The sequence below is a fragment of the Oryza sativa genome, chromosome 3 (genome assembly GCF_034140825.1).
Source record: "Oryza sativa Japonica Group chromosome 3, ASM3414082v1".
Taxonomy (NCBI): Eukaryota; Viridiplantae; Streptophyta; class Magnoliopsida; order Poales; family Poaceae; genus Oryza; species Oryza sativa.
The window spans coordinates 29,011,610-29,025,589 of record NC_089037.1 but is presented as its reverse complement, the minus strand read 5'-3'; the positions used below and the strand labels follow the sequence as shown (position 1 = coordinate 29,025,589).

General features: G+C 44.1%; 3 protein-coding genes across 3 annotated transcripts; 1 reads left to right on the top strand and 2 right to left on the bottom strand.

Moving 5' to 3' along the window:
- Positions 1-866: 866 nt before the first annotated feature.
- LOC4333828 (uncharacterized) lies at positions 867-3,033 on the bottom strand. The gene is given in 4 exon segments (XM_066308316.1): positions 867-1,091; positions 2,039-2,180; positions 2,662-2,811; positions 2,813-3,033. Coding segments are annotated over 4 exon segments (543 nt in total). The 5' UTR covers positions 2,980-3,033; the 3' UTR covers positions 867-1,007.
- A 2,516-nt stretch (positions 3,034-5,549) lies between these two features.
- LOC4333827 (uncharacterized protein C24B11.05) lies at positions 5,550-8,715 on the bottom strand. Its single transcript, XM_015777674.2, has 7 exons — positions 8,580-8,715; positions 8,298-8,461; positions 8,129-8,166; positions 7,903-7,990; positions 7,589-7,813; positions 7,001-7,066; positions 5,550-5,987 (listed from the first exon to the last, which is right to left on the bottom strand). Exons 1-7 carry the CDS (start codon positions 8,626-8,628, stop codon positions 5,787-5,789), a joined length of 831 nt encoding a protein of 276 aa, XP_015633160.1. The 5' UTR covers positions 8,629-8,715; the 3' UTR covers positions 5,550-5,786.
- Positions 8,716-10,119: 1,404 nt separating this feature from the next.
- On the top strand, positions 10,120-12,908 carry LOC4333826 (uncharacterized). The gene is made up of 2 exons (XM_026023998.2): positions 10,120-10,970; positions 12,192-12,908. The coding sequence occupies exons 1-2, from the start codon at positions 10,215-10,217 to the stop codon at positions 12,582-12,584; spliced, it is 1,149 nt and encodes a 382-aa protein (XP_025879783.2). The 5' UTR covers positions 10,120-10,214; the 3' UTR covers positions 12,585-12,908.
- The last annotated feature ends 1,072 nt before the right edge of the window (positions 12,909-13,980 follow it).

The window sequence follows — 13,980 nt, the reverse complement described above, 5'->3', positions numbered from 1 at the left end:
CATGAAACCCAGGTTTTAGGGCAAAGTGTTTCATAAAACCTCAGCTACAAGTTTATATCATCTACCCGACTATATACTTATCTATAATTATTGTAAAAAATTGTATGAGATATTTTTAGTACATATACACATTAGTTGCTTTTCAACCATCGTTGATCATTGTTCTATGATCATTTATGTGTATATTTAACCAATTATTATGTCATTATCAGTTAGGAAATATTGAATTTCTTGTTCAATGAAAAATTCAGAAAAAAAAAAACTATACATATACACGTTAGTTGCTTTTCAACGATCGTTGATCATTATTCTATGACCATTTATGTGTATATTTAACCAGTTATTATGTCATTATCAGTGAGGATTATATTGAATTTTTTTGTACAATGAAAAATTAAAAAAAAAACTAGACTAGGGGAACACGTACTTTAAGAATTTTATTAAATATGAGTGTTTTACATAAATATGGGTTTTTTTTTAAATGTTTTGCTCCAAAACATTTGGTTCCTTGAAACAAACCACAATAACTGGATTTTTTTATGGATGCCCCAATACCCAAGTTTCGTGAAATTTACTCAATTTTAAATTAGGTCCTAAGTGTCCTTTAAAACTTTTATGATGAAAAAAGATAAGTGCTATTTTAAGTGTTTTTATTTATTTTATGTTTTAACCTTGGCTTTGAACCACTAAGAGTATAAGTATTAAAGTCATACCCTGCAACCATTTTTTTGGTTTGTTTATTTTCAGTACTGTAAAGAATATTTCTGTTTTGATGTGAATCGGGCAAAAAATTGCAAATTAACCTACATGGCCAACTTGCACATGGTGAACAATGGAGGCCATTGCAAATTAAACAAAGATGGCCATTGATCTGAACAGATTGATTCCATGGAACATATATTCTGAAGAACAAGTCCTACAAACCGATGATTTTGTTTTGTTCTCTGCACAATCATACTCAATGCTACAAACAAGACACGCCTGCAGTGGTGGCAGTAATTAATTCCTCACTGGCTCTTCTCCATCCCGTAGGTATCTTCAGCACCACTGGCAACCTTCCGCCTCCTCTCAGCTATCATTTCGGTGTATGCCTGACAATTCAGATGGTTAGTTCTACTTCGTTCTCTGCACAAACAAGCAATTATCTAACAGGAACTACTGCAGATCATGTTGAGACTTGAGAGTTGAGAACACATTCAGATCAAAGACTACAGATCGAAAGTAGACAATATGTGATGGTTACACCGACAAGGTCCAGTCGGAAATCAGAAATAATGCTCGTCACTTCAGGAACTACGGCAACATCTACAAAAAAAACTATAGTACAGTGTATGAAGCACTAGTCGACCAGGGTGATGTTAAATCTCAAGTGGCCACAAGATTTCTCTGCACTCACGCCGGCCTTTTGCATGTAGTACTTGCTATCTTGATACCATGCAATCTCAGTTGAGGCTATCATTAGCTAAATCTACCCTCTAGTGCTCTATGTTTTTAGTTCTCATGTATACAGCTAGCTCGTGAATTAAAGTACATCCCCTTAATGCAAACATATGCTAAAAAACTAAAATTATAGTGTCCATTAATTTTGAGATATTACTATGTGATTTTGTTAGGAGTAAAAGTCCACCAAGACACAGTTACAAACATTCTTGTGCACAATATGATGTGATGAAAGATGTATCTGATAGATTCTGGTAAGTGGGGGGACGCACAATCAGGGTAAGAAAGCTAAGTGTATAATTTAGCAGTTTGAAAAGAACCTATGCAGTTATGCTATAAGCCTGTAACTACATTAGTTGCATAAGAATTATGTCAAGACCAAACGAGAGTGTTATTTCAATCTACTTTCATCAACCGTCTGAAAATTCATTTTTTTTACGCAAAAAAATATTTTTTTGACGCAAGTCTGAAAATTCATGATCATGGGCTTGTGGAACAATCATAAGTGGAGCCAGTGTAACCTACAAGGCTCTGACCTCTAGCCAATCATATAAACACCACAAAGTGGCAAAAAGAATAAGGGAAATGGTTTTCAAACCTTGGGATAGGAATAAAGAAATATGTACCACCATGCACATATTACAAAAGAAACCCCTCCGGTGATCACAGCGGAATGGATGGGCAACCAACTACCGGCAATTGCAACAGCCCCTGAAAGTAAGATTGTCCAAGGCTGACACCTGAAAATGGGCATTATATATAGTTGTAGTGATCATACTCGGACAAAAGCATATGAAAGGATATAGTTCTGTAGAGTCAGAAGAGTTAAAGTTGTTAGAATGTTCAACAGAAAACAATAAAAGATGTTCTTTTTCCTTCTTATCTGATACAACTTGTGAAGATCTACTAACTTTGGAGGTTGATAGGAAATTGAAGAATTGGTAGACATCAATTAATCCATTGTTTATTTGAAGCAAAGACATAATCAAAATTCACTGGACCATTCAGTCATTGACGATGGACAATAGTATCACTGCATTTATCATTTGGCATTTTGGTTATAATTTACAATTCACAACATATCAACAAAATTTCAGATTGTTTTTCCTCTCATATATGCAGAGAACAGAATTTTAGTCTCTACTTTGTCCTACTACTATTTTGCTCAACTCAAGCTGCTTCAATTTACACTGCAAGAAACGAGGAACCAAGAAACCGTACCAAGAAGGCTTGGTGTCCCAGACGGAGTCGTACTCGAGCGACAGGTAGTTGAGGTACCCGTCCATGTCCTCCACCACGCCGTCCTCCCCGAAGAACTCCGCCCCTCCGCTCGCGCCCCCGTCCCCCTTGCCGCCGCCGCCTGCACGCGAGCTGCAAACCTCCACCGGAAGAAGCGGCGCCAGAGGAGGAGGAGGAGGAGGAGGCGAAAGGCGCTGCGGTCCTCGCGAGCCTGGGCGTCCGCGAGGGCGACCCGCCGCCGCCGGCCGCGCCGCAAGAGCAGCACGGCGGCGTGGACGGGAGCAGGCAGAGCGCGCCCATTTTTCTCGGCCTCCGCTGACGTACGGCGCGGCTTTCCTCTCTCTCAGAGCGGCTACCGATGCTGCGGGTTAATGGCCAGTATTTGTTTTGCGAGCAAATCCTGATTTGTAGCGGAAAAATTCGATCAAAATTCATTTTGTCTGCAAAACCGATCACCGGCCCCGGCCCAATTATCAGATAATGGGCCAGGCCGATGTTACCTGGAACTCGTCACGGCCCGTTTATGATTACAAAAGGCCAAGTTATACGCCAGCCCAACAACCTTCGACGTCGTCGCCAGCCGTACCTTTTGCTATCAGTTCTTGACGTCAAATAGGGTGTAAAGTTTCGTGGTGTTAACGTCCGGTATTGGATAGGGTATAATTTATGGTGTTCAGGTATTAATAAAAAAACTAATTATAGAATCCATCAGTAAACCGCGAGACGAATTTATTAAGTCTAATTAATTCGTCATTGGCAAATGTTTACTATAGCACCACGTAGTCAAATCATGTAGCAATTAAGCTTAAAAGATTTATTTTGCAAATTAATCGTAATATGTGCAATTAGTTATTTTTAAATCTATATTTAATATTTTATGCATGTGTTTAGATAATGTGATGTCTGGACGAGATCTATACACCCCCTATAGCCGAAAAATGTACTCTCTCCGTCCAAAAAAAAAAAGTAAACCCTGAGTTTCCGTGCCAACGTTTGACTATCCGTCTTATATGAAATTTTTTTATAATTAGTATTTTTATTGTTGTTAGATGATAAAATATGATTAATACTTTATGCGTGACTTATCTTTTTAATTTTTTTTCATTATTTTTTCAAATAAGACGGACGGTTAAATATTGGACACGGAAAGTAGGGTTTGTCTTTTTTTTTTTTTTACGGAGGGAGTACTCCTGTACAACCTCGACACACGGGGATCGTACGTTCCATCGTGACCGCGCTTTACAATTCTCGACCTCAACACGTGGCAACTGGCTAGTAGCTAGCTAGGGAAATATCCTCACGTACACATGCTATCCTGGCCAAATGATCAATCGATGCTGAGCAACCTACTGTAGCATGCATGCATGTGTCCGGTGAGTCTCTTTCGTCCAACGCACTACACGCCCAACAACCGGGAGTGTGCCCGATCCACACGACACGCGGACGGCGTACGCGTGTGCTCTTATCCGAAACGCCGCCGTTTCCGGATGTTTGTGTTACAACCTTATCGCAGAGACCGATCGGTGGGTGACTGATGAATATCCCTCCATTATTTTACTCAGGTATATATACTCTTTCCGTCACTAAATATTTAACGCTGTTAATTTTTTAAAACATATTTGATCGTTTATCTTATTTTAAATAATTACTAATTATTTTTTATTGTTAAATAGGACGAAAGTTCATAACATGTTTGAAAAAATTGACGGTATTAAATATTTAGGACGGAGGACTATATCGATAAGAACACGCGCGTACGCCTCGTCCCCACGTACGTCGCGCGCACGCCGGCGACGGCGACATGGGCTCCGATCCGCACCTCCCCGCGGAGCAGGAGGAGGAGGATGCGCGCGAGGCCGCTGTGGATGGCGACGACAGCACGGTGTGACGAGGTTAGCAGCGAGCGATCCTATCTAAACTGCCCAAACCCAACAGCTAGCGTCTAGCGATCGATCGAGGATAAAAATTCTAGAAACGTACGTACGCACCGTCCGTCCGTCCGCGTCAGCGCCCACGCACGACGCTTGCATCCGCCGAACTGCCGGTTGATGCGATGCGATCCCCGGGCGACGCGTCGGTCCAATCAAGTTGCCGCGCGCGAGCTGCTAGTAGGTGATAAGGCCAGGCACATATAAAAACGGGTCTCCCCATCTTTCCATTTGGCAATTGGCTGCACAAGAAGCAGCAAGGGAGTGACTCGGAGTCGTAAAGGCGAATATTTAGCTGCTACTACCTCCGTCCCATATTACTTGTCTTTTTTTGAGTTTTTATTTGTCAATATTTGATCATTTGTCTTATTTAAAAAAATTTGAAATTATTATTTATTTTGTTTGTCATTTGCTTTATTATCAAAAGTACTTTAGATATAACTTATCTTTTTTTTATATTTATACTAATTTTTCAAATAAAACGAATGGTCAAACGTTACAAATAAAAAGTCAAAAACATCGCCTATTATAGGACGGAGGGAGTAGGACAGTAGGACTGAACATACTACAGGTATTACATATGGCAATGACTAATGACGAATAGACAGATTTCGTTTTAAACGTGGGGAAAGTTCCTCGATTCCTATATTTAACTAGCCAGTTTAAAATTGAACGAACCAAGTTCCACTTGAACCGAATCGTTCCATATCAATGGTTCTTTTCATAACAGTGGTCCAGTTAATTGTCTAATGCATAATTACTTCTATAATCTTAGAAGGTATCTACTCCTTGATGGATGCAAGAACATTTCATTTGTATGGGACAGCTGCATCTGCTATTGTGCACGGTGACTACTCATTGCAGCTCTACGATTTTTTAAGGGGAAAAAATAGCATGCTTCAATTTGTACAGTGGCCACACACACACACACAAACAAAAAAAAAACAGCAATCAAAGACAAATTCCTTGCTCATAGTGCCATTTACATTTTACAGCAAACAAAAGCTGATCATCAGAACTGATATACACATGCATATTTCCTTGTCAGCCAGGCCCATATACAAATACACTGCACACGCACTCAGCATCAGGAATCAGAATAATTTACATGATAATTAATGGACAGTACTTGCTTTTATTAGTGGCGATTTGTTTATGTGCGAATGGATTAGGAACCGATTACGCCAGGACTGACGTTGGCTGGATGATGGAGTCCAGATCGGACCTCATTCCCTTCGTCTTCTCCGCGGCGCCGTGGTCGAGCTGTTCGCCGGCGACGGCGACGGCGACGCCGCCCCAAATCTCCGGGATGGCTCGCCGGAGGCTGCCGATGCTCTCAAGAGCGTAGTCGGCCTCCTTGCTCCTCACCCTCTTGCCAACCTGAATATTAATTGAGAAGATTAATTAGCTAACGTAAATTCGTGTTCATGCAGGAAACTTAGCCGCAAAGTATGCAAATTAGTTGGGTCTCAATGGGCTATGGCCCCTGTTATCAAACGTTGGCACGTCATGGATACTGTTCATCGATGCGATGGGTTAACGGCTGTACACTGGCAGAGGAGATTTTTTGTGTGTGTCTCCTGTTTTTTTGCCATTATTTTTCACTAGCTTTTGTTGTACTAGTAGGAAAGGACTATATATAAGTGCTATTTTTCTTTTTAGAAATTGGTTGTTGAAACCGAATCCAGCAAAGAACACATCGAAACCATATATTTAAAAAGTCTCTATATTTAAAATTATAAATTTTCCCTGCTCAAGTAGTATCAAGAGGCAATTTGTTCAACCAATCATGGGGGATCATATATGCCAGATATATCAATCACACCGACCAGAGCCGTGTCGACGACATGGCCAATTTGGTGCCAGCCACAAATGCGAGAGCACTAAATTATGTGACTAAGCGTCCATGTGCAAAAGCAGGATTAACCAATAATGCACACACAGTTTGAGTGCATAAACCAAACTCTTGGCATCACGGCAATGAAGAAATTGGGATATATGCTTTTCTAATCCGACAAGGCCAACACCATCAGCGATGCATCAGCTGCAGGGACGCTGTGTGCACCGGCCACCTGATCGACCAACCCATCGACAAATGGACAGGCAGAGACAGCAACTTATATGCCTCATTGATTTTTGTGTATTTTTCCCGATAATTACTATAGGAATTGAATCGATATCTACCAATCATGTAAATTTTTGGTGAAATTAATTTTACTGTGTTTTGAACACATCTATGTCCCGTTTGGAGCTAGTAAGGATTTTATGGTAGTGGAGAAAAAGATTCAGATTTCAAAACAAGGAAAATACTGTCACTTGGTTATAGTAGCTTAAACCAACAGTGCGGTACGAAGAAAACTGAAACACACAATTAAGTTGTGGTGGTTAATTACCAGGACGGTGCGGAGGCTAAGAGCTTTTCCTGCGGCGATGTTCCTCTCGCTGTCGTCGAGGAAGAGCTGACAGAGCAAGAACGAGTTATTTACTAGCTTCGTGATCATTGACAAGAGCACAAACGAAGCACGTAAAATCACATATACCATATGTGTGCGATATGTTTGTTTCGATGGAAAAGGATACGCTGACAAAGACCCTATTACTACTCGTTACTTTCTAAGCCTTTTGGGTTTACACTCGATGTCACTTTCCAAGATGCATAATACACTCTTTGGTCCATAGACATTCTATTTCCTTGTTGTGATAAGAAAAATGGAAGAGTGATTAATACATTTTGGGTTTGTAAATTAACGGTATCATTAGAGGATAGACCTGCTGTTAAATGTACATGGTTAGATAAAAAAAATTTGGTACTTCGAGTTACCTATATCGACTGGAGATACTAAACTTTTCACCAGAAAATGAGTTACTTCCCAGTATATTTTTAAGAATGATAAAATTGCCCATATGGTTAACTACATTTACATTGCAACAAGCTCCAAAAAATCCTACTGAAAAATGTCGAGCAGGGTGTGGTGGCTTACCGTCCGGTGTGGATTGGTGCCGGCGATGCGCAGAGCCGCGACGATGGCATCGGGGGACGGTTTGAGGATCACGCCGGGGCGGTCATCGCCGGAGGCGCACGGCGCCTCACCGAAGAGGTGAGGGTTCATGGTCTCGAAGCACACGACGGCGTCGAAGCAGCCCTCGTCGACGCTCAGCCGCTGCAGCGCCTTCCTCATGTGCGCGCGATCAGAGTTGGTGAACAGCTGAAACACGAACACGAATTAGCTGCCTCCAATTAAGTCCGGAAAACCACAGGAATTTCACAGGAAAAAAAGAGGATGCGTGAGCTTACAATTTTGCGCTGCGGGATGCTCCGCAGAAGGCCGGCGAGCTGCGGGTCGGCGGCGATCCGGTCGTAGGGCAGCCTCCCGTGCACGTAGCTGCGACGATAATCGATCAACCAAGCAGCGTCAGCATTCGGATTAGACAGAAAATTAGCCGCTTAATAATTACTAATTGGCTTGTCGAATTGGTTAAGCAAAGCTGCAAAGGTAAGTGATGTGATGTGTTGTGCTGACCTGTGGTACTCATCCGGGTGCACGTCATAGCCGAGAGCCTTTGCCGCGCGGAAACCCAAATCCGAAAGCCAAAGTTAGAAACGGAAACAGAGGACGAAAACAGAGGCGAATTTGGATTGTTCGAGTGTGCCGTGCGTGCGTGCGTGGGGGGATTGGGAATTGGACGTACGATGAGGCCGGCGAGCGAGCTGCCGTAGGAGCGGAAGAGCTCGACGCGGAGCGCGGCGGCCCGCTCCGCCGTGACGCCGCACCGTGCCATGAGGAACTCGTCGATGTTGCGCTTCGTCGCCAGCCCGATGCCCGCGCTTCCCGGGTACAGCGTGTCGTCGAGGTCTTCATAGAAAAGAAAGAAAGAAAAAAAAAACAGCCCGGGAAAGGCAGAGTTTAGACGGAGAATTGAAAGTGATCACGCTATGAGAGGAGCCTAGAATCGAGAGACAAACGTGGTTACCAAAGAGGACGCAGTCGAAAGGGGAGGAAGCGGCGGCGGTGGAGGCCATTGTTCGACGAGACAGAGGTGCGATGGCGAGAGCGATCAGACTAGCAGAGAGCGTGTGCTGATTGTAACGCGGGGAGAAGGAGGGGAGAGCGGGTTTGGGGGTGGGGGGTGCGTTTAAATAGAGCGGGAGACGAGCTGGGGGGAGGCGTGGATCACGAGAGGGAATTGGAATTTTTTTTGGTGTGTCGCCGTGGCGGTTCGGCTCGTGTTCCTCGCTGGACGCGGCGCTGTGTTGTGCGGTGGTCAGTGTGCGTGCACCGCTGGTTCCTTTCCTCGTGCGTGCTTGCGGGCGAAAGAAGGGAAGGGGGCGGCACTGCGGCACCTTGGCTGGCTCGCTTTCGCGATCGGTTTCGGCAGACGGGCAGACGGCAGCCTGCGCGCCTTCTCGCCGTGCGGTTCGTTCTCTGCTTCCGGCCTCCTCTGCTGCTGCAGCCCCTGAAACGAGGGCAGGAGGATATTTTCTGGCGGATTGACCAGACTGGGAATCGGAGATGGATTCCGGGTGAACCTCCACTCTGTTTCTTTTATGCAAACTCTAATGATTATAAACTTTTTTTAAAAAATGGTAAGATAAATTTATATATGAAATATATCACTTCACAACATAAAAATTTAAATCTAGCTTTTACAAGTTGTAATAAAAATAACAAAGTGAACTCTAACTAATATATTTTTTTACAGTTAGAAGTTCAATTCGTATTTGCATGTGCGTAAAATAATATATTACCATTAATTTATTTTATCATTTTTTAAAACTTTTACGTAATCGTTTAGTTAACGGTAAGAAATGGGTGAATGTCTACGGAATTGGGATTGTTACGGTAGTAGTAATTCTAGTGAAATACTCCTAGTCCTATTCAGCATTTGCATTTTTTTCCCCAGCAGTCTGATCTGAAAGTAGTAAACCAGTCAGCAGATCAAAGGGGATTAAATTAGTATACCAAAGTACTCCCTCCATCTACTTTTGATATTCATATTTCTAAATCTGAAAAATTTATTTTTGATTAGCATATTTCAATCCAACAACTTATCATATCAATGGCTTTCTTGGATTTAATGCGCGACTCTTCATTCTTACACACAAGATTGGCTACATGGGCATCGAGAAATATAAATATTAATGAATCGCCTGTTTACGATGAATGACTAGTAGCATATTTAAATGGATGATAAGTAGAATCATTTATCCTTGGTCTGTGTGCTAAGATGAAATATGACTATCAAAAATAGATGGAGAGAGTATTTTCCACACGGCAAATACGGAGAAAACACTGTTTGTATGGGCTTTGCTTTGCGCTTAAGTTTGCACTTAGCAGGCCTAAAGTTAAACTGGGCCAATCACCTACCGGTTTACTCTTCACTCAATCCGAACTCCGAAAATCGAGATTCGAGAAGGTTCGCGCGAGAAACCTTTCGTGCTCGATGCTTCCAGAACCCATCGATCTCCCAAAAACGAATGCTCAAAAACTATCCATCCATCCTCCGATCCGCCATGCGGAACCTCCGATTCGCCTCTCCAAAATCCAAAGCAAAGCTAACCCACTCTGCGAGTGCGCCACCGCGACCCACCCCCACTCCGGCGAGCCAATGGACGTCCTGAAGCGCGAGCTACAGCGGAAGCGCCAGCTGCTCGACGCCGACTTCGGCGGCCGCAAGCTCCTCCGCCGCGCCGAGATCGAGCGCCGCGAGATGGAGCGGATCCGGGAGGCCGAGCGCCGGCTCCTCCTCCAGAAGCAGCTCCGGTCCTCCTCCTCCCACCACCGCGCCGCGTCGCGCTCCACGACCACGCCGGGGGCTCCCGACGGCGACGAGTCGTCGCGGACCGAGCACCGCGGCGACGGGGAGGAGAAGGAGGGCGCGCCGCTCCTCCCCAGGGAGGAGGTCATCCGGCGCCTGCGCGTGCTGCGCCAGCCGGCCACGCTCTTCGGCGAGGACGACGCCGCGCGCCTCCGCCGCCTCCACGCCGTGCTCGAGGACCCCGCGGCGCTCGCCGACGTCGAAGCGGCGGAGATCGGGGAGGGCCAGACCAACGACTTCCTCCGCGACATCCAGGCGCTGCGGGCGAAGGCCGTTGCGGCGTCGGCGTCGGCGGCGGCGAAGCCCAAGGCTGGCGCTGCAACTGCAGAGAGCGGGGGCGAGACGAGGGAGGAGGTGCCGTTCGAGGAGCTCTGCGACGAGGACAAGATCATGACCTTCTTCAAGAGGCTGATGAGCGAGTGGAGCCAGGAGATGGACGAGATGCCCGAGGCGGAGAGGCGGACGGCGAAAGGGAAGGCTGCGGTGGCCACCTGCAAGCAGTGCGCGCGCTATCTCGAGCCGCTGTTCAAGCTGTGCAAGAAGAAGGTATGTGACAGTATTAATTCACGCACACACTTAAGAATCTGATGTTCTTTGGTGCTGTAATCGAATTTATTGAATGCCTCCGATGCTTTCAAAACCCAAAGTTAGTGGAGTGAGTCTGTAAGATGTGCTAAAAGAACAGTATGAAGCATTACAATTTTACAACCAATGTTTGCTGCATAAGGACATGTTAGGAGCTTGGGATGCTTCACTGTGGAAGGGGAAATGCAAGCCTTACAGAACACATGATATAGTGAAGAAGCCAAATAGGTTATGTGAGCTTCCATTTTGAAAATGCACTTCATAAGACATGCAACAGTTTCGATGAAACACCAAACTGCCTTTGTACTGGTGGCACATTGTAGATATTGCAAAATTCGTTTCCAATATCGGCTATAATTTTGTAGGCATGAACTAAGTGGTAATGCTACTGAGTGATTTGAGTGTGTTGCAAATATTGTTTAATGTGTTCTCTTCTTAGTTCCTTGTAGCATGAAGATGTTGACAGACAGAAGCTGGTAATCATCATACATTCCGGCGAACAAGACAGCAGATATTACATGTATTCTTCTCAAGTTCCAACCTTTGCGCTTTCTTATTATCAAAGTGTCTCATGATGTGTTCAGACTTCAGAGTTATAAATCTCTGTTCCCCGCAAAAAAAAAAAAAGAAGAGAGTTATAAATCTCTGTAACAGAGGAATATATTTGTCTTAATTTTTCTCTTTGCCTTTGAAATAGGAGGGTGCCATTCTGAATCTTGAAACAACAAATCAATTATCAGGTTGCAGATTATGCTTTTAGGAAGTTCGATAATTCCTTCATGATTTCCCTGGATTAACCTACTACCTTCCCTCCGGATGATAATGTCAGAGAATGTGCTCTCTGTGATCACCACTAAGGTTATTTTGTGTTACTTGTGGCAACTTATTTTCTGTATGCTAGTGTGTTCCCACTGGAATTATGGGTAGTTTTTCTTGAAATGGATTGTTTAACGTTGCCAATGCTTGCTGAATTGTTCAAAATTGCCAGTGCTTGCCATCATAGGACCTGCTCTGCAGTATGATCCAAGAAAATTATTTGCTGCTACTATTCTTCACCTACAGTTGCCTCATTAATCCAAACTTTTTCCTTCTTGATGTACCCAAATATAATGGGTGTGAACAATTCTGAATCACCTTGCTAATTCCTTCCACATTTTGATGAATCCAATTATCCCATGACAGACCCTGCCCGAAGATGTCCGTGGATCATTGCTGGAGGTGGTGAGGTGCTGCATGAGACGGGACTACTTGGCGGCGGTGGACAACTACATCAAGCTCGCCATCGGCAACTCGCCGTGGCCGATCGGCGTCACGATGGTGGGCATCCACGAGCGCTCGGCGCGCGAGAAGATCTACGCCAACAGCGTGGCGCACATCATGAACGACGAGACGACCAGGAAGTACCTGCAGTCCGTGAAGAGGCTGATGACCTTCTGCCAGAGGAAGTACCCGACGGACCCGTCCAGGTCGGTGGAGTTCAACAGCCTGGCCAACGGCAGCGACCTGCAGTCCCTCCTGGCGGAGCAGAACTCCAAGAACTCGGAGGAGACGCTTCGGCTGGTGGCCGCGTCGTGACGATGGAGGAACCTGTCCGCGTGTGGTGGAATTGATGGTGGTCTCCTCTTTACGCCCGTTAGCAATTTGCCATTGCACTTTGCACATTAGTAATTGGAAATCATTACAGGCGTGCTGCTGGCGTGCTTCCTCGCTGATTATAAATTGCACATTGGTACACCATCTAGTCGTCCTTGACTGTCAATTACTCAATTGCCGCTGTGATTAAATTACAGGCGTGTGCTGCTGGACTGTGTATTCAGTTATCCACTATATCCTGTCGCCCTTGGAGGCTTGGACTGTGTTAATTGGAATGATGATTAGTGGTGGTGTTGCCTTGTTGGACATCGATCACAAGATTCCATGATTCCATCCACCGATCGGTAGCCTTGCTCTTCCAGCTTTTTCAACGTAATTCATCGGTTTTTAAGCCCCTAATAACACACATATAAAAGTTTTATCTATATTTCTTTAAAGATCTTAATAAGTGTTATGATTTATAATCAATCGTAGGTGAAACGACGAGTATAATTTATCGTAGGCGAAACGATGAGGTATCTCTGTGCATTGAGTATAAACGAAGTTTCTTGGACTAAAAGCTACCCTTACCAAATCTTTAGGGTTTTTAACGATTGCAATAGTTCGCTGAAATATCTGCATTCCACGCTAAAATTGGAAGTTTAAAGAAATTGGAACGATGTGACAGAAAAGTTGAAAGTTTGTGTGCATGAAAATTCAATGTGACGGAAAAGTTAAAAGTTTGAAGAAAAAGTTGAAAACTAAACAAGGCCTTAGCATTAACAACTTTCGAGGTTAAAAAAAGGTGATTTGAAAGAAGAGAAGTACCTTCAAACATTTTTTTTAAGAAGAATCTCTCTAAGCTTTTAACGATTGCAATAGTTCGCTGAAATATCTGCACTTAGCATTAACAACTTTTGGGTTAAGAAAAACGTGATTTGAAGGAAGAGAAATCCCTCCAAACATTTTTTTAAGAAGAATCTCTCTAAGAAAAAATTATGAGCGTGCTAAGAATTGAACACAAGATCTTGAGGTTGAATTAATAAGAGTTTATACGTTGAACACGGGTCCGCTTCCGTGTAAACCCCGAGGAACTCTCCCTCCCCACCCCAAAACACGTCAGGTTTGTTGCCAGTTGTAGCCGCAGATGCACAAGCTCGCTGGAGCGAGAGAAGGTGCCACGATACAAATCTTACAACAGATCTCGGAGGGTCGAATGTATACAAGATATCCGATAATACAAACTGTTTAAGCCTGTAATTCTTCTTCTTTTGAGAAGGTATTTCTTCTTTTTTAACTGGCTTGAGCCTGAAACTCTCGTTCGAACAGGGCCTAAGCCAGAAAGAGCTAAAGGGGTAAACAAGGGAATTACGGGCCTGTTTGGTACAGCTCCAACTCC